This window comes from Simochromis diagramma, unplaced genomic scaffold (assembly GCF_900408965.1).
Source record: "Simochromis diagramma unplaced genomic scaffold, fSimDia1.1 OVJJ01000334.1, whole genome shotgun sequence".
Lineage (NCBI taxonomy): Eukaryota > Metazoa > Chordata > Actinopteri > Cichliformes > Cichlidae > Simochromis > Simochromis diagramma.
Genome location: NW_024386764.1, coordinates 1423687 through 1450443, shown reverse-complemented (window position 1 = coordinate 1450443; position 26757 = coordinate 1423687). Strand labels below are relative to the sequence as shown.

The 26757-nt window shown below is 40.1% G+C and overlaps 2 protein-coding genes across 2 annotated transcripts; one reads left to right on the top strand and one right to left on the bottom strand.

Annotated features, from left to right (window-relative positions):
* Positions 1-450: 450 nt before the first annotated feature.
* si:ch211-1a19.3 lies at positions 451-15564 on the bottom strand. Its single transcript, XM_040030757.1, has 5 exons — positions 15001-15564; positions 9330-9426; positions 4040-4193; positions 3803-3948; positions 451-1789 (listed from the first exon to the last, which is right to left on the bottom strand). Coding segments are annotated over exons 1-5 (726 nt in total). The 5' UTR covers positions 15328-15564; the 3' UTR covers positions 451-1787.
* Positions 15565-20412: 4848 nt separating this feature from the next.
* Positions 20413-22298, top strand: sid1 (secreted immunoglobulin domain 1). The gene is made up of 2 exons (XM_040030745.1): positions 20413-20478; positions 21148-22298. The coding sequence occupies exons 1-2, from the start codon at positions 20433-20435 to the stop codon at positions 21531-21533; spliced, it is 432 nt and encodes a 143-aa protein (XP_039886679.1). The 5' UTR covers positions 20413-20432; the 3' UTR covers positions 21534-22298.
* Positions 22299-26757: the final 4459 nt, after the last annotated feature.

Genomic DNA, 26757 nt, shown 5'->3' with positions numbered 1-26757 from the left:
GAGAACATGCTGGAGTTTTCTGCCCCATCTCAGCAGGAGCAGATAAACAGGGAGCCAAGGTCGTAGCTTAGGCGCCGTGTGAGAGAAAGCATGTGAATGTTTAGGCTTTTATGATTAGGTGGGAGAACCAGAGGCTATAAGAGTTTGATCAATGCTCCACCATTTTGAGATCTGATGCTGTCTGCGTACGGTGTCCATCTCCCACGCGTGTGATCATTAAAATCATCGTTTGACTCAACCCGGCCGGACCAGTGTTGTTATTGTGCTTTTTCCTCTTGTATCCATCCCCAATATTTGAATCAGTAACAAAACATTACCTCAAATAAAAAAATCATCACTGACAATCGAAATTTGTTTCTTTTTTTAGCTTTTTTTATGAAGAAAAACTAACATGAACTTATTCACTCAATTTGCACAGATACTACTGTATTTATAATGCATGATTACACATCACAGTTCAAAGTTATCTTTATTTATCAGTTTCTGGGTTATTTTAATGAACAACAGATGGGACGATATCGGGGACAGTCTTAAGTTTGTACTTTTGCCTTACAGGGATTATTTGCACATAGTCTGACCTCTACCTTTTGCATACATGCAAACACTGACTTTGAAACTTTTTAATATGAGTATCCATCACTGAAACAGTACATGTGAAAAAATGACCAAAAGCAGAATAAGTCAACTTTAAAAGATTTTAAGATCACTTAGTAACAGCCAGAGTGTGTGGTGTTTGATGTTTAATGAAGCTGACGTCAGCACTGTAGCTGCCGGTGTGAAAAGCATTAAAAACAAAGTAACATCTGTGATAATCAAATTTCTATCTGTACTTGTTTGAAGTATGTACAAAAACCAGATAATCAGACAGGGTCCAGTTTTTGCATTAAGTTGAAAATTGCAAATTACATTAAATTTTCTGGCGACAAAAAATTTGTTGTGACCAAATAGAACATTTAATACCTGAAAAAAGTTGCACACTGAACATGTTGTCATGTTTACCTTACAAGTACTTGAGTGAAATTAAAACCAGCAATATTTCCAGAACACTTACATTACTCCAAGTGCCTCAACCTTTACTGCAACAAACATTTCAGATGTTCAACCTCCATTTCAACAGTAACATTTGAGGATATCCTGCAAAACCAACAGCTGCAATATTAAAACACTAAAATAGATCCTCAGATTTGGACGAAGTAACATTCAGGTTATTTCAGTCGTCAAAATTTCCCAATGAAAGAGCAAAGCTTGAAATGTACAAAAAAAGCTACTTTAATCCAAAACTGAGAAAAAAAATATGGTGTTAACCTAAAACAATCCTCAGGTTTATTTAAATGGAAACGTTGACCCCCACCCCCTCTGCCTAAAACAAAAGCATCTAATGAAAGTCATGAAAAGCCTGTAAAAGTCTTTTGGATGAGTGAAGCTTCAAGCGCACAAAAAGGCATGCAAAAAGCAAAACATCGTTCACACACTTGAACCTGATCGCAGCTAGCAGTAAAAATCCGACCTTTATCTGATTTCATTTAATGGAAATGGTTGTTCTAAAAATGGTCATATGTAACAGTAAAAAAGACAGTCAGCAGCGTCCAGTGGGCAGTAAACGTCTCAGCTGTGGGGTAAAAAACAAAAAGCAAGGTTTGTGTCCATTCAGCGTGATGCATCCCCACGGTAACCAGTTCGTTTGTTACGCAAAAAGTTTGTACAGCAGTCGGTATGTTGGTCCAGGCTCCGCTCCTCCTGCTGGACAGCAGTGCTCGCTGTTAGTACGACCGTTTTCCACGTTCAACTCCTAAAAAGCAGAAAAAACAAGTTAAGTGATGGTTATCATTAATTAACCTAAAATGCATGTGTTTGAATGTGGGAGGGAGCTGGAACCCAGACAGAACCCACACCGGGGAGAACATGCAGACTCCACACACAAGAAACTAGCTGGACGATGGGAGTTGAACCCAGGACCTCTTTGCTGTAGAGGTGGCAGCGTTAAACCCTTTGTCACCTTACCACCAATAAAGTGGGTGTCTATTCACTCTGCATAATACAGTAAATAAATAATGAACATCTCCTGTGTGTCTTGATGCATGCTCAACCATCCAGGTAAGTCAGTCTCAAAACGTTGATTTTGTTATCTGGACATTTTCAGAAACGTTTCATCATCATCCAGGTGACGTCTTCAGTCTCAGCTGACTGCAGGTTTCAATCTTATAAACAGGACATTTGCATAATGACTGAAACCAGCCCACTGAAGGAACAATGGGCTGGGAGGTCAGTTTATGATCATTCAGATTCTCATGACCACTGATCAACATCTACTGAGCAAAGATACATCTTTCGCCATCTTACAATGCTTTGATTGTAGCCATTCACCAACTCTATGAATGGTACTCATGGCCACTGATCAGTAGTTGTTGAGGCTGTTAAAATCTCCCAAATGGATAAAAAAAAAAAAACTGAAGAAATTTAACTAAAACAGTGACATAGATATATGTCACATGCAGATTAAGAGCTTACTTCCTTTAACAAAAGATGCAAAAGAAACTTGGTCATAATAATAATAAAGACATTTGAGTCTACTTTACAAAGCAAATACCAGAGCACTGCGTTCTACTGAATTTACTTTTTCTTCACATTAAAAAACAATACAGAAAAAATACATGAAAAAGTTCCACATATATTCAAACCTAAAAACTGTTTTTCTCTCAGAATAACTAAGTTTGCCAGATTAAATTCCATTTGCTTGAAACTTAGCAAATGGAATTTGATTTAGGACAACAGAAATGTGTAAAACAATGAAAATCTACGAAATCTCACGTTCTAACTATTAATTAATCTCTTTCACAGTGTGCCTTTTGTCCCATTTTTCGCCCCTCGTCCCAAAGTGGTGGCAGATGGCCGCCTGTCCCCTAGCCTGGCTCTGCCGGAGCTTTCTTCCTGTTTAAAGGAAGTTTTTCTTTCCCACTGTTGCCTAGTTCCTGCTCATATGGGGCCGTTTGTTTTCTGTTTTTTCTGTATTTATGTAGGATCTTTACCTTACAGTGTAAAGCTCCTTGAGGCAACTATTGTGATTTGGCACTATTTATATATAAAACTGAATTTAACTGAAGTGTCTAGCTCCACCCCAACATTTAAAGGACTTAAAATTTAAGGACGCTCTTTTCTACGGCTTTTCTGCAGCTGGTTCGTTGCAGTGAGCAACTCCAGCCAGCAGATGGGGAACTATTTATTTTGTGAGTGTGTGTCTTTCCTAATAATAACTTAACCTGTGTAATGAACTATGGTATTTTAGTAACTGCAGATTCATGCAGACTTTTGTCATCATTTTATGTTGTTGCATATTATAATTACATGTTTAATCATTTATTTTACACCATTAATGAGTTTTTTTCTGTTGAACGTTTTTTGCAAGTGACAATAGATCATTCATTTCCATGTTGTTACATTTTTAAGCAAAAGAGTTTCAATCTGTGTTTGTTGCAGGATGCCAGCTGGTAAATACTAAAGACATAAAAACTAACACACACACACACACACACACACACACACACACACACACACACACACACACACACACACAATAAATAAAACTAAAGTAAAATGAAAAATGTTTTTAACAATAAACTCTTAAGTGAAATAAGCAAATCTACTTAAACTCAACTTTAAATTATTTAGCAAAGATAAAACCAGGATGACACACCCTGTGCAGAACACGTTTGGGTGCAGCAGGTTGTTTAGGATCAGATTTGGCATCATGCATAAGGGATTAACATTGCAGTGAGACAGATGTGTAAGCATTGTTGCTACTCACAGGTTATCAGATGCAGAGCACTGCAGACAAGCAGCATCAGTGCAGGAATACCAGCAAACAGAGGAGCAGTGGAACTAGGGGCAGAGGTGGGGGCCCGTGGCTGTGTCAGCTGAGGAGCTTCAGATTTGGTCGCTGTACACTTCTGACTGTTAACACAAAAGCAGAGACAGAGTCAGAACTACCGCCTCATTCAGGAGAATCCCCCAATGATCAGTTTAGCTGACAGTGTGGACTCACAGCTGCTTCTGCACAGCCTGCTTGCTGGACTCACAGCCTTTGGTCTGAGCCTGAGCTGCCATCATGTTGCTCTCAGCAGCCTTCTGCAGACTCTCTGCAGCCTCGGTCTTATGAACGGCCTGGGTCAGGTTCTCCTCAAGGGTGTCAATTTGATCTGAGAACAGAAAACAGGGAAAACTCCAGTGAATGCAAGGAACAATGCAAAAACAGATGAACCACACAAACAGCACACATACAGGATACTTCCAGATTCTGTTAAAAGGGGATTCTCCCTCCCCACTGTCGCCAAGTGCTTCCTTACATGGGATTGCCTGATAGCTGAGGTTATCTTATTATATTGTCTCACAATATAAAGGATCTTGAGAGGACTGCGGTTGGAAACTGGTGCTTTAAAAAAATGTAGTTCTGTGAAGTAGAAATAAAACTCCAAGTCTACGTTCTGCTTAGTTTTCTGGACCTGTAGATTTCCCTTTAACAGGCTGACATGGTCACGTTTTTTCCTCACAGTTTTCCAACCCAGCAACAGTAACTAACCAATCCTACATTTGTTTTCTTGGGAACTCCCCAGTCCGGACACGCTTTGAGGGTTTGTCTCAGGTCTGCGCCTGCATTAGCTTATAAGGAAACATGGAGTGGTATCAGAGAGCCTCCAGTGGGAGCTATGTGAGGAATGACCTGTGCTGTGCTGCCAGCACTCGTCTTGTCTGGACTTTGACTTCGTCATTTGCAGAATGTTACTCAGGCTCAGTGAGATCATCATCATCAATCCTACAACCTGATTTTTTTTCTAGAGTTGTGGCATCATTTCACTTGTTTCCAACACACATTCATTTATTTCCTTTCATACTTAATTCTTTCCAACATTCTCACACTTCTAAAAACCAGGCTCCTAAAGTCTTCTGCGAAACAGCAAAATTATTTCAGTATGTTTAAAAAAAGCAGCAACATCTACAGCTGGAAAATGAACCTAAACCAGAAGCCTAAAAAACTGCAGCCCAAACCTGGTAAACAACAATTTTGACTTTGTAGCAAATCCCATCCTTCATAACAGCTGTAAAGTATGTGAACTTTTAAGTAACTTACCAGTTTAAATAAAGTTTGCATTATTAGGCATTTGGCTTATTTGACTGACAGGTAGCTAGAGACATAGGGGGCTGTAGCTGTAGGTTCATAGCAATGACTGTATAAAAGTTTTCTACAGTCATTGGTGCATAGATGGTGTAAAAGATGAAAGTAGCTACCTAACATCATCCATTGGTTTCGCTGAGTCTGATTCTGAGATTAGGTTTTTTCCCATTGACATCTTGGTTTCAAAAACCAGAAGTGACAAGAAGGCACGGGTCTGATTGTGAAACCGCTTCCTAATGGCCTGAGACTGGAAACTTGTAAGTCAATGAGCATTCTTAAATTTTAAGCGTAACTTAATTTTTTTTATTCAGTATGACTCAAATGCAGTTATGTGATAAATAGCATGGCTCGCTGAATAACTGTCCAAGACATCTGTGCTTTGGTTTTGGTGAAAAACAATTAGTGGGGTTTTATTAGTCTGTTTAATACATACATACAGCGTTTGGTGCAAACAGAAAAATTTCAGGGATCAAAAGTACACATTTTAAACGAAAACACGCCCTGGCTACATGTTTTTTCCTAGTCCGATGTTTTTGTGACTGATTTCTTCCACACTGATTTGTTCATATTAAATAGTGACTGATGTTTATCAGAGCAACCCTCTCCCTGCTAACACAATGCTCCTTTCATATCTCCTCCGTACAGGAATTTATTGTTTCCCTTCAACCGCTTGCTGCAGGAAGTCACCTCCATTAATGTATGTCTCCACTTCCCATCAGGCCGCTGTTCTTGCCCTGTTATTTTTTGAGATTCCTAGTCAAGAAAATTTTCTTTCATTCGTATGATAAAGATTAGTATTTTATGGTACAGTATAAAAAAATATAACTTAAACAATACAAAGAGTCCTTTAATGAAGTTTTAGTTTGACATCTGTTTTTTAATGAGCTCTTTTTAAAAAGGAACTACTTAAACCAAGTCCTGCTGCTTTGGTACAAAACTCATAGTATGAACAGCTTTAAGAATTGATCTCATTGAACAAAAGTTAAGAATGTGAGTGCTGAGTTGACCAGCAGGAGAGAAGACATCTATGTGTCACCACAAAGTGGTGCCTCTGAACCTCAAACACTTTTTTAGTTTCATTTTCAGTTTACGATGAAATGAGACAAACAAGACTAAAGCAGATTATCTTTTGAGATGGTTATCTTATTTGTTGCCGTTTACTAGTTCAAACTGGTTTGACAAAGAAAAAATGCTGCTGTCATCCCTCTGACTACGCTATGGTTTTAGCATCTTTAGCTACCAAAAGTAGGCCCTCCAGGGCTAAATCAATAGGTTAAAATAAACACTGGGCACAGGTAATATTTTGGATCAGAATTTAAAAAATGCATGTTTTCATTGTCCAGGGTTAGAACATCTTAGATGACCCCATACTTAACTGATTAGTCAGTAATAGGTGGTTTGAATTAAGCTGCTGTGAAAGTGTTAATGACTAAACTTAATGACCAACCCAAAACCTTAGTCGATAGTGATTCTTTTCTGCATATTTGGTGTCCGGGACATTTTTACACTAAACATTAACATTACAGAGAATCCAGACATCATCTCCAAGACGCTCAGAAAGCCCAACTGCCTCAACAACAAACAGATCTCCATGAGTGCAACTCTCAAAATGACAAAATATAGACTTTACACCTGCTTAAAGAAATCCTACGTCACATATATACTACCAGACAAAAGCTTGGACACACCTTCCAATTTCATGGTTTTGCTTTATTTTCATGACTATTTACATTGTAGATTCTCACTGAAGGCATCAAAATGAACACATGGAATTATGTAGTAAAAAAAGTGTGAAATAACTCAAAACTTTCCGTCCTTAGCTTTGATTACTGCCTTGCACTCTCTTGGCATTCTCTCAATGAGCTTCATGAGGTCGTCACCTGAAATGGTTTCCAACAGTCTTGAAGGAGTTCCCAGAGAGGCGGAGCGCTTGTCGGCCCTTTGGCCTTCACTTTGCGGTCCACCTCATCCGAAACCATCTTGATTGGGTTAAGGTCGGGTGACTGTGGAAGCCAGGCCATCACTTCTTGGTCAGTTAGCTCTTACACAGCCTGGAGGTGTGTTTGGGGTCATTGTCCTGTTGTAATATTAATGATGGACTAATTAAACGGAAACCGGATGGGATATCATGTCGCTACAGGATGCTGTGTTAGCCATGTTGGTTCAGTGTGCCACCTGCAAAGCCCCCCCACACCATCAAACCTCCTCCTCCATGTTTCACAGTGGGAACTATGCATGTAGAGATCATCCATTCACCTTTTCTGCATCGCACAAAGACACCGCAGGTGGAACCAAAGATCTCAAATGTGGACTCATCAGACCAAAGCTCAGATTTCCTCTGGTCTAATGTCCACTCGTTGTGTTTCTTGGCCCAAACAAATCTCTTCTGCTTGTAGCTTTTCCTTAGTCTTGGTTTATCAGCAGCTATTTGACCACAAACGCCTGATTCACAGTCTCCTCTGAATAGTTGATGTAAAGATGTGTCAGCTACTGGAACGCTCTGTGGCATTTATCTGGGCTCTAATCTGAGCTGCTGCTAACTTGCGATTTCTGAGGCTGGTGAATTTATCCTCAGCAGCAGAGGTGACTCTTGGGCTTCCTTTCCTGGGGCGGTCCTCGTGTGATCATGTTTCGTTGTAGCGCTTGATGGTTCTGGTGGCTGCACTTGGGGACACATTTGGAATTTCGTGAATTTTCCAGACCGACCGACGTTGAGTTCTTAAAGTAATGATGAACTGTTGTTTCTCTCTACTTAGCAGATTGGTTCTTGCCATAATATGAATTATAACAATTGTTAAATAGGGTTGTCAGCTGTGCACCAACCTGACTTCTGCATAACACAACTGATTGTCCCACTCAAGGCAAAGAAATTCTACAAATGAACCCTGACAAGACACGGCTGTGAAGTAGAAACCATTTCAGGTGACTACATCATGAAGCTCACTGAGAGAAGGCGGCTACTTTAAGGAATATAAAATATAAAACATATCAATATCTTATCAGTCTTTTCTTTGCTACATAATTCTATATATCTGGCTTCAAATATTTGATTTCTTCAGTATGTATCTACAATGTAGGAAGTAGTATAAATAAAGAAAAACCATTAAATGAGGAGGCGTGTCTGAACCTTTGACTGGTAGTTTATACACCAAAAACACCACAAAGTGAACCACTTGCCTCCCTGAGAGAATGTGCACAAAAGAGGAAGTGAAACCTAAATGGTTCCTAAACTCAAAACCATGCAGAGTTTCCTGTTGTAACACCTCAGTCGAAGGTTTTTTTTTACATAACTGTTTCATCAGCTCATAACAAAGGATATGAAAGAACACCGATGGGCAGCTGTTTTACAACGAGACATTGCCTGGCTTTGGAAAGAAAAACAAAACAACAAAAAATGATCTAATTAATTTTAGAAGCTCCACACAACGCTGATGCAGTTCAACCATCAACCCTGCTGGTACTGAAATATCTCCAGCACTTGGATTCACACAGAATTTTATAGTTTGTGTTGCTGCAAACAGCACAAAGAATCAAAGACAACTGTTGCACCAGGTTTTGACCCTGATCATTAGAGGAAACATGAAGATATGTAAGAGTTAAATTAAAATGCAGGTGTTGGAGTTTGTGACATGTTGAGCTGCTCTGTGAAGTCACTTCTGCCCTGCGAGCTGTTGGCATAGCGTTGTGATCCTTTAGTACAGGGAAACCCACATTCCTCAGACCTGACGAGTCCCGCTGTTTGTTCTGAAAGTAATTACACCGGCAACAAAGGAACAATGCACCAGTGTTGTGTGTAAAGTTGCTACCTTGGCCAGGTCTCTATGTAAAAGAGATTTTTATCTCAGAATTCCTGATAAAGTAAACATAAAAAAAGGAATAAATTCTACTGATGAGGCAAATCTACTGCGACAACATACAGAAATGACAACAACACTGACAACGAGATCCAGACAGAGTAATGGGTGCTTTAGGTGTTGAGACAACAACACCTACAACTTGGGCTTTTGCTGGTAATACCAGCCCTCCACTTCTTTTTGTTTTTTGACCGACCAATCGTGTATTTATTTACACTCTGTCCTCATGGTAACAGTGGAGGAAAATATGGCTAAGAATAGGGCCGGGGAAAAGTCTCCTTTCATGGCAGTGATGGAGTTTTTCCTACCTGTCAGCAGGCCGAGCTGAACAGTGAGGTTCGCTCGTTTCTGTCGCAGTTCCTCAATGTCCTCCTGCATGATGGTGATGTTCCTGTTCAGGAGGACCTGTAGAATGAATTAAACACACCCCAAAGGGAGAAGAAGAAGAAACCTTGATGTTACTGTGAGTTAACAGTTCTGTGCATTACGTTTGTGTAATGTTTAGCTTTTCCTATCAATAATATTTCATTTTATATCACAAATCCCTTGATTTTCTGTCAACTATCAGCAACTTGTAGCAAAAGGGTCAGTGGTTAGTTTAAGACTACGCCCTTATTTTCTTATGCCTCCATCATTATCAACCACATATTTTATATATATTGTAATAATTTAAAACTTACAGCAAAATTCTGATCAAAATCTGTAGGAAAATGATCCCACTGCTCACCTAATGGCCCGAGTACACATCATTATTCATTTTTAGTCATACAATAGGATTCATATTTAGATTTAGTGAGTTTAAAAAAGTTCCTGCCTGAGACATTGTTGACTTTCTGAGTATTGTGACAGAAAGATTTCACTCGTTTATTTTCAAGAAACTTTAAAGATTTGGGGCATTGATTAGGTGTGAGGAGCGTGTTCCAACTGCTCATCCACTTCGTCACAAGGTGCTTCTTCCTCTTAGGAGGCAAGTATGTGGGTGTAAACAAACCTCACAGGTGTTTTGGATCAAAGGAAGCAATGAACCAAGAAACTGACAAATAGATGAACCGGGACTACCTCTACTAACTAGTCATTAGTCTTTTAGTAGAACTCAAATGTTCACAACCAGCATGACAAGTTGACAGGTTCTTTATGTGTAACAACTAGAACTGCTGCCTCACCAAGAGTCACGTTACAGTTTGAATCTCTGTACATGCAGTAAAGATTTTCAAGTTTAACAAAAGATTTATTTGTTTGTAAACAACGTTTTTCATGAAGTTGATTCTTTCCAACAATTTTAATGTTTTTATATGTATGATTAGTTAAACCTGTAAATCAGCTGCTAAAATGTGTGCTGGGTCTTCATGCCATCTCAGTGACTGTTGGGTTTGGCACACATCATGACTCAGACTCTCCGACTGAAGGTTTTCTGTTGCCTTCTTCCTGCTGTGTGATGGCAGGATTCCTCTTTGCTCTTTGGGAGCATGTAACATGAACATTTTGAGCAATTGAGAAAATTTGGCAAAGCTTAAATCAGCAGTAGAAACATGAATTTAATTATGAACTTTTTTTCAGTAAAACAAATCTAGATATTTTGACTTCACATAAATAATATATAGCTAGGACTTTTTTGTTTTCTGTAATGAACAGAGCTTCTATGTGGCAACAATTCAGTGTTTCATATCATTTTTGGTACGACATCAACTTGGACCAAACTTTGTGTTCTCAGAGCTAAACTGGTGACTGAAAGCAGGGCAGCGCTGGCTTTTAGAAGAATTCCTTTCATCACAGGCAACAGTTATTATTAGATGTAAAGGACCAGTCCAAACAAACCTCTCCATCCTGAGAGGCCTTTTAATGATACAATATAACACAATCTGTCCACTCAGACTTCACTGATAATGACACTGATGCTGTGCAGAGGCAGAGATCTTTATTACGTCAATCTCTTATCAATACTGGAGCATAAGGACAGGTTTCCAAAATCCCCCTATTGTTATCACAATGACTCCTCAGTATGTAAAGTGAGAACTTTCATGTTAGTTCTCAAACGTGAGAACTAAAGTCAACCTCTGCAGTGGTTTTGTATCATCACTGGTCGGAAGTTGAGTTGTGCGTTGGTTATTTTGACATCTGTAAAATATGGTGTAGTGCACTGTGGGATTGTTAGACAATTATGTGTAGGTTTTAGCATAACAACATTAACAAAGATATCTGCATGACTCGGGTTGATGGCGTTTCAGTGGTTCACTTTACCGTTTGATCAGTTTTTGGGTTTTTTCTTGTTTTCGTAGAACATTTTTTGAAGGCTCGATGTAGGGATCTGGATGCCTTTCTGTTTGCTGTTCTTCTGCCCTCACAGCAGTGCTTCTTTCTGCTAACTGTGTGCTTTCTGATCTTTACCAATGTCTTAACATTCATACTGATTATTGATTTCTGATAGACAAGGAGTGCAAAAATGGATCAAGGGTAGGTGCTTCCAATGTTGCTGGTCTCATTGATAACTTTTACAGTAAAAAAAAAAAAAAGTGCAATAACAATCACTTAAAGGAAGTTAATACCCAAGTCAAAAGACAAACATTACAGACAGCCTCAGCTGATTAACATGAAAACACACCAACTAAAATTAAACCCAGATCTCAAAATTTCACGTAACAACTGCAAATATCACATGTAGTCCAAACGTTTCACATCTGAGAGCTCAGAGCATGACTGGAAGGACTGAGCGACAGTTGTTCTTTACATGCAGAAAAGAAGAGCGTGTGTTTACGGCAGTGGAGTTTAACTGACATGTCCAGGCTTTTCCCTCGACAGAGGACGTTTTTGTCTTTCTTAATCCTGGAAAAAGGTTTTAGACAAATCCTAGGAAACTCCCACCTCTTACATTGTTGTTGCCTTTTTTTTAACCAGTTTTTCTAATTAGATTTTCACTTACTCAGGTGCAGTTAACACTATTGCTTATTAGATGGCTAGAAGTAATGGTCATATAAGGTAACAGACTTTACTGCACGTCGCTCTGCACAGTCACACCCAAAGAACTAATCAGAATCAAGAAAAATCCAAGCACGGTGGAGTTACAGGTTTTGGACTTTCAGCATGAGTGCTGCAGGCTTTATGGAGCCAGAAAGGACTCGGATGGCGTTATCAGCCAGTGCTACCAAGTAGCCTCTGTTAGCAAGCTGCATCCATTTACTGTGTGGGTGTTTTATGCACACAGTGCTAAGTAACAAATACATAAAATATAAAACAAATAAAAAACACTACAATTTCATTTACTGTGAATTCAGCACAAACTTCTTGGACATGTTAGTAAAGTTAAGAATTATCTTCCAGATATCTCCTTTAAAAATCCTCCTAAAGGTCGTAAGTGTACTGGAGGAATTCCAGCTTTGTTTCTCAGGCCCCGTTGTTGTTAGATGCCCTCTGCATATTCACTGAATGTCCCGATTAACCAGCTGCCTTTCCTTTTTATAGACAGGTGAAATCTACATCAGAAGACTGGAGGGATAGAGGTGGTGCAACTTTGTCAGGTCCCTTTGAAAACTTTGCATCCAAGGCTCAAAGCTTCTTAGGAGGATTTTGTTTGTTTGTTGTGCCTCACTTTTTACTTTTGCTTTCATTTGCTGGGAGGGTTTAGCCAGTACTTTGGGGTAAAACGAAACTCTTCACAATGGTAACCCTGTTTATGTAAATGTTTAGATTGACTTTGCTAAAACTTTGTATGTCTGTGTGGGGATGCCACAGGAGACCTTATGCAAAAAGAAAAAGCCTGCACGGTTGACTTAACAGCATTAATTGCAATGCTGGGGAAATGTTGATGAAGATAGTTGAGAATAACTGCTAACCTCTGAAAAGCAGCTGAAGGATATCTGACATGATTTCTTCTACCAGCTTGAAGTTGAGCACAGGAAGCTGACAGGAAGGACAAAATAAACTTTGGTTTCTTTGGTACTTTCCAAAATGTCTGCTTTGTCAGTGTGGATGATCATCTTGCTATAATTCTCATAAACACGCATATTTAAGAGATCTTTGCTCATTGGCACTCAGCCCTAAAAGCAGCTTCAACATAAGCTTCTGTTTCCTTGAGTTTCATTTTCCTTTTATGTTTGCGATGACCTGATTTGCGCACATCACAGTGGTGAACTGTTCGGGTTCATTTTTCTAGAAGAATGCTGTGTGTTTGTGCATGCAACCATTTCCATAATCTCAATAGCTGTGGACAGCTAGCAGCAATGACGCCTGCAACTACTTCAGCACAAAAATGTGTGCGGAAACCAAACATTTTTACTGGATGAGTAGAAAAGTCAGAGTCAAGAGGGGAGAAGTTAGAGTGAGGAAAAAGTAAGGAGCAGGGAGGGAGGGAGGGGTGAAGGAGTGGAGAGTAGGAGTGAGTCAGGACAAACCACAGGAGGAGGGAGAGAGAAGGCAAACACTCATTTTTTCCAACCAGCGACTCTCAGAATACAGAGCTGGAAATGTTGGAAGCAACTGAATGCCTCTTATCCTATAAACACTGAGTCAAGCCTGCAGGGAGGAAAAAAGTTGTTGTACGCGAAGGAAAATCAGGTCTCCCAAAGTGGAAAGAGTTGAGCAAAGAGGAGGAGAGAATCCCACTCTGTTCATATCTGAGCTCATTTTCACACTCAGAGAAATCCTCGTTGCATCAAACTCAGCTCTGCACCGTCACTGTGGATATTTTACATTTTGACTCCTAAACATGCTAAACTCTGGTCTCCGTCTACCCTCTCTGATGAGATTTATTGATATGTCTCAGCGTTTTTTCTTTTTGAGGACAGATGGAAGCCATTAGTGTTTTGGTGAGGTGGGTGGGGCAGCTTTGGTTTCAATTTTGCAAGCTGGATTAAAAAAAGATGCTATTTTCAGTATCAGTATTAAGTTTGTAATTTAAGTCAAACTATCATTCTTGGGAGCTTCCAGTGCATGCTGGGAAGTCTGCTGATGTTTGGGACTCATTGTGAGTTAAGCACAACTTCAGCTTCAGTCTAAAGCTGGCAAGAATAAAAAACTGAGGTAAATCTAATGCATTTCTATTTGGCTCTTTGCGGTGTCGACCGTATGACCGTCGGTTCTATTGGTGGTTGTGATGAAAGGAACCAATCAAAAAGGTTTTGACTTGTATTCCCGCAGTATCAAAGATAAAGAGAGCATTTTTTAAAACCAGTTTAAAAGTCTAAAAAGTGAAAGGAGCATATTAGTCATTTAATTTAGTTGAAATTTGCCACCCAAACATCCACCTTTCCCCCCTTTCTACTTTGTGGAGCCTAGCTATGCCAGCTATCAAAGGGCAAGAGGCAGGTATGCCCTTCAGACAAATATTCACACTAACATTCAATTAGGAATCATCATTAAACTGTGGGAGGAAGCAGGAATACCCGGAGATGAGTAGAGCATGAACCTCCACACAGGAACACGGGACCTTCTTGGTGTACGAGAACAGTGCTAACCACTGTAGCAGCAGGCCAACCTACACAACATATTTCTATTAAAAAAGACGTAGAGCTTTTTAATTGTCGTGCACATGATATGGCAGGATAATATTTAGTCATTTGTTCATGTGCATATGACTGCAATGTTGCAGCTGGAAATTATTATAATGTCTTAGATACAATAAGAAGCTTCTGAAGGGTTTGTGGAGTTAAGGGTGTAGTAAGGCTAACCGACCATCGTGCAAACTAACCTCAAAGAAAATTACTCGTTGGTCCAACGATATATGAACATTTTCTAATATGAAGCAAAGGCTGGCTCACCATTTTAATGAAACAACCATACTATGCAAAGATAGGTACAGCAGGAGGGGAGCTTTGCATGGCTCCGATAACTGATCCAACTGGTGCTCTGTTATTCTATTCTATTCTATTCTTTTCTATTTCTTGAACTAAGTCTACATCATTGTAAACTACATAATCAGTCTGACATAAATGCCACCCATGGGTCGCAGAGGAGGTGCTGAAATGATAAATAAATGACTGAACTCACGTTTTCCTGCTGGCACTCCTCCAGTGTGACGTTGGTGGTATTGAGTTGGCCCAGGAGCACCAGGTTCTCAGCTCTCTGTTGCTCTGTCTTCCTCCTTTCCTCCAACACCATCCTCTCCAGAGCTTCTTTGTTCTTGTTATACACCACCTTTGCCCCTTCCATCTTCTCGGTGACCTCCTGCAGCTCGGCGCGGCATTGGGCTGCGCCTTTCATGTCGGGAGATGTCGCCCACACCACGATCACGATGAGAGAGATGATGGACCAGAGCGCCAGCAGGGCAATCACCACACTCTTTACCATCTGGGAGGACTTGGAGGCGGCCGCCATCGGGGGGATTGGAGGCTATGAAAATGATGACAACGATGAAGAACGGTGGAGTGAGCAGCTGCTCTCAGTAAGTCTCTCAGGTTGAAGTGAGCTGGAGTTTCCCTTCAGGCTGGGCAGGGACACAGGGAGGGGCTCCCTCACACGATGACAGGAGGACGGCAAACCTCACCATCTCCACCCCCAGGAACCATCCCACCCTGAACCTCGCCCTCCTTCTCTGTGTCGGTGTTATCAAACCCAGAGAGCATGCAGCGATCAACAGGAAAGTTACAACATCAGAGTGAAGCCAGCAGAGTTTAACACTCACACGGAGCTAACTTGGAAAGTTACATGTAAAGAGAGAGGGAGGGTGTCTGTGGGTGGGTGTGTGTCGAACACTGAAGCTTTCTGTTTCTATTTCCCAGCTTGCCAGTGATGATCTTGGATGAACTCAAACCGCAAATATGCTCCAGGCAGAGAAATGAAACTCAGAAAAGAGAAACAGAGAAAAGAAAGACAAAGAAACGCAGCATTAGAAAGAAAACCTACTTTACAGCCGCATTCATGTTTTCATGCCAGCTGCTGGCACGTAGATCCCACAAGCCCCACCCTCTGATTCACAAGACCACAGCCCCCAATGCCCACCATGTCTACCTTTGCTGTGATTGGCTCAGGGGCAACAGTCTCTGTGGTTTAGCCAAACATCTTTTTAAACATCTGTAACTCCTACCAGGAGCTTTAAGGGACCCTGGCCCAGCTGTGGCTCCATGTCCCTGAATCACCTAGGGTTAGCCACTCCTTTAACAACACCCACCTACCCCACCCCGTCAGGACAGAGTTTTCAGGGATGGAGCCAAACACATGCAAGTTGTTTTCATAAAGAAGCCAGTGGATAATACTTCTCAGCAGGTTTACGGGCAGCGTCTGCAGAATAGATGAAACAGGGAGACTTACTGAAAGCAAAGAGCCTTAAGACCAAACAACACTGACTTCTGGTAAATGGACCGGCTGCTCACAGCTGGAAAACACCAAACTATTGTTGCTGATGGGAGAGCTTTAAAGAGATTTTAGAATCAAAATGCATTACAGCTTAAAGAAAAATGCTTCTTTTTCAAATCTAACTGGAAATAACATTCATTTTCCTGTCCAAACAATAATGCACTGACCTCTGCCTTTAGTTCTGTGTTTGCTAACTGCTCTGACAGATAAACAGTTAGTGTAGTGAAGGTGTCCTGGGCCAAGTCCATAAATAGCAGAGAAAAACAGTGAGCAGGAAACAGTGGCTTTCTGCCATCATTGTCAATGATAAATATGCCTGTTCATCAGCACAGCTGCCATAGTGCTGGGTGGTTGAGTGCATCTATGAGGAGCGACATCTGTACACAAAATCGGTTGCTGTACAATTTCAGCTCATTTTCAACCAGGTTTGGTTTGTTTCAATCCTTTAATTATATTCATTATACAGGATGCTTTAGTTTAACATGCACATTTTCATACTGCAAAAATAATCCCATTGTTATTATTCTGCAGGTGTTTGTGTATCCTTCAGTTAAAAAGAGAAAACCGACTGAAAAATATAAAATATGTTTCTCTACAATTTACACCAATCGACTGTCCCATTAGAATTAGTTTTCAAATGAGAGCTGCGACTCATTTAGTCACATCAGAGCTACAGTCCAGTTTTAACTTGATCTTTTTTAGAACTCGAGAGTTTAACAATGCTGTGGACCTCTGCATGCTTCGATAGCTACAATTCAGTTACACTAGTTACTTATATGTTAGTGCCATGAAAAAGATATTTACATTCACAGGTTTAGTTCATTTAGGGCTCCAAAAATATTAAATATACAAGGATGCAGAACAGTTGAGAGCACCAACCTTTCACTTTGGAGAAGCTGAAACTGATTATTTTTCTTGATTAAAGCAATAAATCATTCATTAAAATTACCGCATGTTTTTCTCATTTTGCCATCCTGAATGCAGGTTTTCAAAATCACCGTTTAAACTAAGAAACAGAGTAGCTATCACTTTAGCCAAATGATGTGTATACCTTAAAATATGAACCACCTGCAAACACAAAACTATCGGAATTCTTCAAACCTTCAAAAGCTGCAGCAAAAACCAACAGGAAATGTTTAATCAGCATCACTTTCTTGCCACCATATAAAGATTTGTGAACCGATTCAATTCTTTTTATTTATATAGGACCAATCACAACATCGGTCTCCTCGAGGGGCTTCGTGTTGTTAGGTAAAGACCCAATAATGCAGAGAAAACATGAGAACAGAGAAAGAAAACACTCCTCTGTTCTCAGATCTGATGTTTTTGGCTTGAAGGCAGACAGCCAGTTGACCTCTGACCCTCCTTTCTACTGTCCAAACAGAGGAAGTGCTGTGCATTCAGATGAGGTCAGGGGTTAACCGCACTCTCACACAGCACGGCAATACTAAGCCAAGACCGGAAATAATATGTCCATGATTGTATTTTTTAAATTAAATTAACCCTCTAGTTCCATATGATGAGAGTACTGGATACACAGTGTTGTACTCCGTCACTCTGGGATAATCTAAATGTGAATTTTGTCTTATGAATCAAGTGCCTTGTATTTGTTATTTATTGATGGTGCAGCAGTTTTAACCAATGATAGAAACGTGGCGGTCAGAGACATGGTCGCATCAACTCAAACCTACAATTTTAAACTTCTTTAAAACCTTCTTTGAAATCTAAATGCATTTTAACATGTAGTTTCTAATAAGGTTCAGGTTGTTTTCCTCCCTTTCCTGGAAACGAGATGAGCCCATCAGTGCCACACATCCACAGTCGCTCTGATGGCCGCTTGGTGTTGGTGTCAAAAGTGAATCAATCTCCACTGACTCTGATTTTAAAATGCAAAACTTTACAGCACAAATGAACACGTTTAAAGTTTAGTGCAAAAGGAGTCTCAGCAAAGTGAGCTAATTCAAACCAGGAACAGTGGTGCTGATGTTAGCAGCAGATATACCAAAAACAGAGGCTTAAGAGGAAGAGCAGCTAATCTACTCATCAATCCCGAGCTCTCCCTGTCTGCCAAAGCAACCTTGAATGTTGCTGAACCCTGAAATGCCCCCAATCCACCAGGAGTGTGAGTGTGTGCTTGGATGAATGTGTGTGTGAATGTGTGGGTGACTCAGGTAAACTAAAACAGTGTCATGTTGTCACACTTCCTGCTGGCTGTGTGTTAGTGGCTTCATATTCCAGCTTACCAATAAAAGCAGTGCTGTGCTCTGCAGCTGATTGTGTTGTCCAAATACAACCAAAGTTTTCATTTCTGTTTCTAATTGTTTTGTTCAGTGTTGTGTTACTGCTGACACTAAGACATCACTAATGAGATAATGTGGTTCAGTTTAACAGAACGCATAAGAATCCAGCATGTCAGACAGTGAGTGAAATACTGTCGCTTTGTGAGGAGAGAAAGTCGAATGATTTGTGCAACCCCTTGCACAAGCTCAGATTTGAAACAAGTTGTTTTTGGCTTGTGACAGTCTCCAGTCCCTGTGTGCCCTTTGAGGCTGCATCATCTCATGATTTCATACCTCAGACTGATTCCGAAGCAGTGATGATTTCACAGCACCACCTGCTGGAAGATCACATACTCTACACCTTCAAACTCCCAACACAGACAAGAGTTCAATAATTATTCATGGTATTGTTTTATACAGTGTGATCATTTAACCAATTTTTAGTAAAATTATATTTAAAAAAAATTGTGACCATCAACAGTGATCTGTGTATTCGTTCAGTCTCTGGGCCTTCAGCTGGCACTGCAATAAAAACAGGCATGATTCTGTGGTGAAAATGACTGAATGGGCTCCAGAACCGGTCCCCAACCCCCGGGCTTCGGACCGGTACCGGTCCGTGAGTCGTTTGGTACGCGAGCGTTGAGGCTCAGGTGTGAAATGTCTGGTTTTCAGGGTTTTTATCGGTTTTCAGCGTTATTTTGTTATCGTTTTGATCGTTTACTCGGTTTTCCTGGGTCTTTTCACGTGTGTTATGAATAAATCTTCTTTTTTTCGGTACCGGTACTAGTTTTATTTTGTTGTATTTATCCGCGACACCTTAAAGGCCGGTCCCTGAAAATATTGTCGGGCATAAACCGGTCCGTGGCGCAAAAAAGGTTGGGGACCGCTGCATTAGTGCATATGGAACTGGCAGCTTGCACGTCTGGATAAGCATGATCAGTGCTGAAAGGTGTGCAGAGCAATATATGCTGTCATGTCTGTGAAGGTTCTCAGTCATCCAGGTCATTGTAGTCAAAGGAGCTTGCAAAGAAAAGCGTCTGGACTTCTTTAAGTTGCTTGAAGACGTTTCACCTCTCATCCGAGAAGCTTCTTCAGTTCTAAGGTCAAATGGGTTAGGGTTTGACTGAACCAAAGCTTAGTGTTTTTATCACCTTTAATATTGTAGCACTACCTCGGATGGGCTTTTTTCTGTTTTTGCAGCTTAAGATTGGCTTGTTTCACCTGTATGGAGAGCTCCTTTGACTGTTATCTGTTCACCGCATAATCTTCCAAATGCAAACACAACACCTCAAATCAACTCTTTCAAGCCTTTTATCTGCTTAATTGATAATGACATAACAAAGGAATTCCTCACAGCTGCCCATGAAATATTCTTTGAGTCAGTTGTCTAATTATTTTCGGCGCCTTTAAAAAGAGGGTAGCACATGTTAGGGAGCTGAAACTCCTAAACCCTGCATCGAACTGAAATGTGGATAGCCCCAAACGAAGGCTGAGAGTCTACAAATTATGTCCATGTCCATTATATGTTTCAGTCGACAGGTAAAAAAACAAACTTGTGTCAGTGTCCAAATATATCTGGACCTAACTATGTTAAATGTTAAAAGTATGTCTCTTCTGATTAGTACAAAACCTTCTTTGAAATATCTTGAAATTTTCAGCATTTTTTTTAAATGTAGCTAACATATGAATGAAGTGTTACCACATTTACATACATGAGAACTAAAGGTCTCACATGAGGGGAAAACATCCAGCGTTCACATACTGAGCCATGTGTTGTTATCCGTTAGTCTTGTTTTGAAACACTCTGCTGGTTTCATTAGCAGCAGCAGCAGCTTCCTCAGTCAGTTGATGATGGAGTCTCTGCTGGTCCGGGTGATCCTGCTCGCTCTCAGTGGTGAGTTCTGCTTTCTGTCTTTTCTGTCGTCAATTAATGAATTCAAATTCACACTTCACTGACTCACCGACTTTAAAACTGGATGTTTAACGAAGACGCTGTCGACAGGCTGAAGCTCTGTTCGCCACTTTAGGCCAATTTAAAAGGATTTTATGGTGAAAATCTGTTCAAAATGAAGCTTCCTGTGTGCAGGATTAAGAGATTAGAGTGCAAAAGAGAAAATGTTTATTGGCTTACAGACTTACAGGTTTGATTGAATAAACATTCATTAAAAATTAATTTAGAAGTTTTTCCTCTGTTTTAAATCTTGGTCAAACAAACTAAACGCTGATGTTGTTTAAAGTTAAATGCAAAGGAAACAGGCACATTTTTTAATACGTTTCCAAAAGGTTAAAGTTTTTGATCATAATGGTAATATTTTGAGATTTTTAACATACTTTAATTTTTAAGCTATTTTCTTCTTTAACATTTATTCAACAAATCTGGACCCAAACATTTCTGATTTTATGACATGTTATAACATTTTTTCCCATGTTAATTTTTTATTTTTAACACTCACTTTGTAGGTTTTGAATTTCCACTACAAGCTTTTTTTACGTGTTCATATTACTTTACACAACATTTCAGTATGTGAGGAATATCAAACGCTTTGATGTTGTTGATGTAAAGGTTTACAGAACCATGCAGCTGTCGATCCCTCATCGACCATCCAGGTGAGGCTTGGAGAGAATGCCACCCTGCAGTGCCCTCTGCTGGACACCTCCAATTTCACCACGCTCACCACCACCACTGCCCCGACCGCCCCCACCACCCTCAGCTGGTACAGGAAAGCACCAGGACAGGGACCACAGCTCCTTGTCTCCTTCAGGTCTATGGATAGACTCAAACTGAAATACGGCAACGGTGTTCCCCGCAGTAAAGTCTCTATAGCGGCCGATGGCTCACTGGTGGTGCAAGGCTCCAAGCAGAGCGACTCGGCGGTTTATTACTGTGGAATCAGCCGGGGAGATGACCGGAAGAAGGAACCAAGGCCACGGAGCCGCAGAAGGAAATAATGTCAGGAGTGAGCATCGGCCAGTTAGTCGTTGGCTTTACTTGGCTGCTTGTTCAGACTGTTTCTCTGCTCTTCTTCAGTTCCCCTCATTTTTAAGCCTCATCTTTGAACATCATACATAGAAGAATATCTGCACCCCATCTCACAGTTTAATAAATGTGCTTTTCTGTGCAGTGACTGAAAACAGTGAGCTTACATGCACAACGGCCAAGTTTCTGAGATTTTTAATTAACTTGTGTTTGAATTAAGAGTGATTTAAAGGCTGTGCTTTTTCAATATCCATGCGCTCTCACAGTCCGGCCAAATGAAGCTGTTGCTGTAAAGGTATTTGCTTTGTGGCACTACTTTTTCTTTCCCCACCATTTCTGCTGGCAGATTTATTGCTAGATTATAGCATCAGCAAAGCTAAAAATGCATAAATGAAAACTGCCTTTCTTGTACATTGCAGTACGCTATCTTTTCTTTGATTCTGTCTTTGCCAAATACAGGAAACACACTTGTTCACCCAGCAAGAATGCTTGCTTCCTGTCGATACCTTCCACAATAAAAACTGTTGATCCAAACATAGTTTCAGCCTTGTGTGCCTGTAGTTGTGTCCTGTCTCTTCCCTGAACTCCTCTGCCCCCCATTTCCCCTGAGAAACCATTGCACAGCTGCAGCAGTTAGCCAGGCTGTGTTTGGTCGGTGAATGTGCTCTGACAGCAGTGATGTGGTTTTGTTGGTGTCTACTGTGTTTTCAGCATAATTTAGTTGTTTGTGTGTGTGTGTGTGTTTTGATTTGGTGGATATGAACGTTCCCTTTCACTCCTGCTATTGTCCTTCTGTCACATCTGTCTGCACGTTCCTCTTCACCTCTCCTGTGAATTGACTGCTGCTTTGGATGGCTGACCCCAGGTACTTAAACTCATCCACCTTCACCACCTGTGCTCTGTGCAGCTTCACTGTTATACCTTTTTCTCATTCACAGACGTGTGCTGTAATACCAGGACATTTCATTCCTTTTACTTACAGGCTTTCTTCTACCTGCTCTTTGCTGTTGTTACAGATCACAGTATCATCTGCAAACATATAGTTCACAGAGACTGTTGTCTGACCTCATCCGTCAGCCTGTTCATCACCACTGCAAACAAGAAGCAGCTCAGAGTTGAGCCTTGGTGTCACTCTTACTGCACACCTCAGCGCTGCCTCTACACAACCTTCATGTACTTCTCTGCCACTCCTAAATTTACACCATGAATGTCGAGGTTATCTGAAAGATTTTTATAACCTCTTTTATATTAATAATATGCACAGGGAAACACATGTAACAACATTTTTTGACCTAATGAAGAATAGTTTAAAAAAAAGAGTTATTAGTTATTAAAGTAAAAAACTTCTCATTAGTAAGCAGAAACCTCTAGAGCTTGTCAAAATCTGACGCACCTCATATCACTAAATATCTAACCATATATATTTTACATTATTAAAATTGAAAATACAGATAAAGCATGACTTAAAGATTCATTATTACAACTTACTTTTCACCCTTCTATTGTCCTTGAACTAAGGACAGCCTGCCTCTGTGCCATGGGGGCATGTAGGCCAGCTTAACTTGAGATTTATTTCTTCTTTAACCTAAACGTTTCACATTTAAAGCTCGAACCCAAGTGACTGAAAATAGCTGTGATGTCATAAAAGCTGCAGGTGTTCAAGCAAGCAGACGAACAACATCTGCGCAGATGTCATGAAGTGAAGTATGCATCAAAATCATATTTCTAAGTGGATGCGCCCTTTAAAGACGTATTTTCCTGTAAGCTGCTATAACATGAAAATTTCTTTCAAGACAATCTTACACCATTTTAAAAACTCAGTACAAGATGGTAATAAAATTATAAATGTGTTTGATGCAGAGCTGTTATACTTCTGGTGTTTTTTGTGTTTGTGCTGTAAAACAAAAATCAAGTGAAATGTTAAATGAAATGTTTAATCACACGTAGTCTTTTAGTTTTATTTGCTCTGAAAGTTTTTGTCCTTAAAGTCCCCAAAGTAATTTTAGTATGTTTTATGTGAAATATTTTAAAAATACTCATCAACTCTTTTACTTAAAATAGGAAATAAACATTCAACATCAAGCATCTCAAGAAAATTATAATCAAAAACGTAATTGCCATAGTTACAATCAGCGCTGTATTTATTGTCAGTAATCTCTTGCATCAGTTACATTTTATTTAAATGTAACAAAGATCATATGTAACTTGAACTATATTATATTATATTATATTATATTATATTATATTATATTATATTATATTATATTAGATGGTGTGTTACAGTGTATCTTTATGGGAAATGTTCAGCTAATAAATCATAAAAACAGTGTTTGTGAACATGCAAACTGACGGTTTCACTGGGATCTTATTTGGGGTCCAACAGTTGAATTAAGAAAAAACTGAAAATTTCCTGTTTTTCTGTCCTTCACCAACTGACTAAACCAACGGTCGATGTGATCCAAGAGCAGTTTCTCTCCTCTGGAGACTGTTGTTGTTCTGCTCCAGCAGTTTCTCATGTTTCTATTTTCCAGACCCTGAAGTTTCCTGATTTCACTGATGAGAGATGATACGACACAGGAGATCTGTGGGCATCAGAGTGACAGCAGGAACCACGGGGACACACTTATCAAAGGTAAATATCTAAGGTCGAGGCAGCTGAGAAATTAATATCAGTATTTAAGGAAAACGATATGATTTAGAAATGTTCTTGGAGTACCAGACTTTAATCTGAAAGATGTATTATTCAACAGCATTATGAGTGATGTAGGCTTTTTACTTTAATCTTTGTTTACCAGGATTTTTCTCTCTTCAGCTAAATCTTTAGTGGAATCGTCATGGAAACTGCAGTGACTTTCATCATCCTCATAAGGTAAGATGCTGCACAGAATAGTGAACTGTTCCTTTAACACTCACGTTTGTTCCACTGTTAGTAATGGTGGTTTGCTGCTGCTGCAGCTGCTGGACTGTTTGCTCAGTTCCCACCAGACAGACTTTCTCTTTTTCGATGGTTTTTGGCCCTGGGACCCGGCTGGTGGTGCATGTTGATGAAGAAGTGGCTGACTTTGATGCTGATGATGACCTTCTCAACCATCAAAACAAGTCAACAGGTACAGCTCCACTAGACAAACTGCACCACGGTCAGCACTGTGTTCGTGTTCTGTTTGGATTTTGAGAGCTTCTCTTTAGAAACTAACAAAAACATGGAAACATAAAACAAGATGAAAGATCGTCTTTGTTTCTTTGTTTTTCCCTTTAGACCAGTATGTCAGGGGTTTAATTATCTGTATGTTGAGTCCAGGCCTCTCTGGACTTTAGAACTGAAAAACTAAGAATACAATGCCACGAATGGCTTGTTAAATATTTCAGATCATCAAACAAATTTTAATAGAAGACAAAGATAACCAGAGCAAATATAAAATGCAGTTTTTAGATGATGATTTCATTGAATAAGGGGAAAGAGTTATCCAAACCTACCTGCCACTGTGTGAAAAGAAATTTCTCCCTAAACTTAATAACTGCTCGTGCCATCGTTCAAGGTGTTGTGAAGGATTTTGCTCACTCTTACTTGTAGAAATACTTTAATTCGGCCACAATTGAGGTTTTCCAGCATGCACAGCCTGTTTAAGGTCACTTCAAAACATGTCAGTCTGATTTACGTCCAGATTTTGGCCACTTAAAAACTTCATTTTGGTTCTCTTTGGAGCCACAGATTCAGAGGTTGGACTTTGCGGTGAGTTTTGGATCCGGCTGCATAACCCAAGTCTGCGTGAGCTTCAGTTCACAAACTGATGACCAGAGATTCTCCTTCAGGAATTTCTGGTAGAGAGCAGAACTTACGGTTATGTCCAGGAAAGAAAATTGACCTGAGGCAGCAAAAAAGCCCAAGACCTTCACAAAGCAGCCCCGAGACATCACCCCCGCGTTTGACTCTTCATAGGATTTTCTTTTTAAGAAATGCTGTGGTAGTTTTACCCCAGATATAACAGAATACAAACCTTCCCAAAAGTTCGACTTTTGTCTCGAGAGTCCACTGAACACTTTCCCAAAAGTCTTACAGATGTTGATGTTTTTATTGGAAAATTTGAGATGAGACTGGAAATCCCCCCATTTACACCGGTCCAGGAGAGCTTTTTCCGGACGATCTGATATCCTCGTGTTGGTGTTGTTCCCTCGTCATCATAAATAATGTTGTTCCAGGTTCAACATTGCAAGTGACCAATCACCTTCTGCTGAACAAACGCCTTAAAAAAATCTACTTCACTTGCGAGAAGAGAAACCGCCTCTGTAAGGACAATATGTATAATGCTTACTGTTTATGAAAGGAAAGTATCCTGAAATGCAAAGAATTCAAGTTCCTGGATGGGCGGACAGAAGCGGTTTCTCTTCTCGCAAGTGAAATTGATTTTTTTAAGGCGGTATTTTTCAAAGGCACAAAAGGGGGACATCACAACAATGTGATTGGTCACTTGCAATGTTGAACCTGGAGCAACATTTATTATGATGATGTGGGAACAACACCGACACGAGGATATCAGATCATCCGCTTTTTCCACCCTTCATAGATGGAAATAATCATTTTAAAACTATTTTGCTTTGACTTGGATAATCTTAAAATTTATGCAGCTTTGACCTTAAAAGATGTTTTAACATTAATCCCTGAGACAACAACGTTGAACTTTTTCAGTTGAGTAGCTACCACTTCCCCTACTTTATCTAATAAGGGAAGTTTGAGGGTCTGACACATGTAACTATGCAAAAAAGAAAACCCATTAAAACTCAGGAAGGGGGCAGATACTTTTTCATGGCACTGTAGAAATCACAGTAAGCAGTACAAAGGCGCCTGTCGGGGATCTGATGTTTGTGTTGTTGTTTCAGTGCATTTTACCTAATAATGGAAGTTTGGAAATTCATCTAAAATATTAAACACATCCATACAGTTCTGCCATTTTCTTCTGTTAACATGGAAAAAAATACTACAATGTTCTTTGTTTCCAGGTTCCTCCAACACGCCGTCTATTCAGTTGTTGTCGTCCGTGCGGCTCTCTCAGCATCCACGATCTGCTCCCCTCCTGGTCTGCCTTCTGACTGGACTAACCTCTCCTCAGCAGCACATCCTGTGGGGCCTGAATGATATGGTGCTGACATCAGTACGCCCTGAGCGGCCATGGAAGAAGTCAAAGCGGGGCTACAGCGCCA

Excerpts from the sequence above, each read along its gene's own strand:
- si:ch211-1a19.3 (XM_040030757.1), bottom strand. The coding sequence starts at position 15,327 with ATGGCGGCCGCCTCCAAGTCCTCCCAGATGGTAAAGAGTGTGGTGATT. Across the intron at positions 9,427-15,000 it reads AGGAGTGCCAGCAGGAAAAC|GTCCTCCTGAACAGGAACAT; the intron begins GTGAGTTCAGTC and ends TTCATTCTACAG. Across the intron at positions 4,194-9,329 it reads TCAGCTCGGCCTGCTGACAG|ATCAAATTGACACCCTTGAG; the intron begins GTAGGAAAAACT and ends TTCTGTTCTCAG.
- sid1 (XM_040030745.1), top strand. The coding sequence starts at position 20,433 with ATGATGGAGTCTCTGCTGGTCCGGGTGATCCTGCTCGCTCTCAGTG. Across the intron at positions 20,479-21,147 it reads GATCCTGCTCGCTCTCAGTG|GTTTACAGAACCATGCAGCT; the intron begins GTGAGTTCTGCT and ends GTTGATGTAAAG.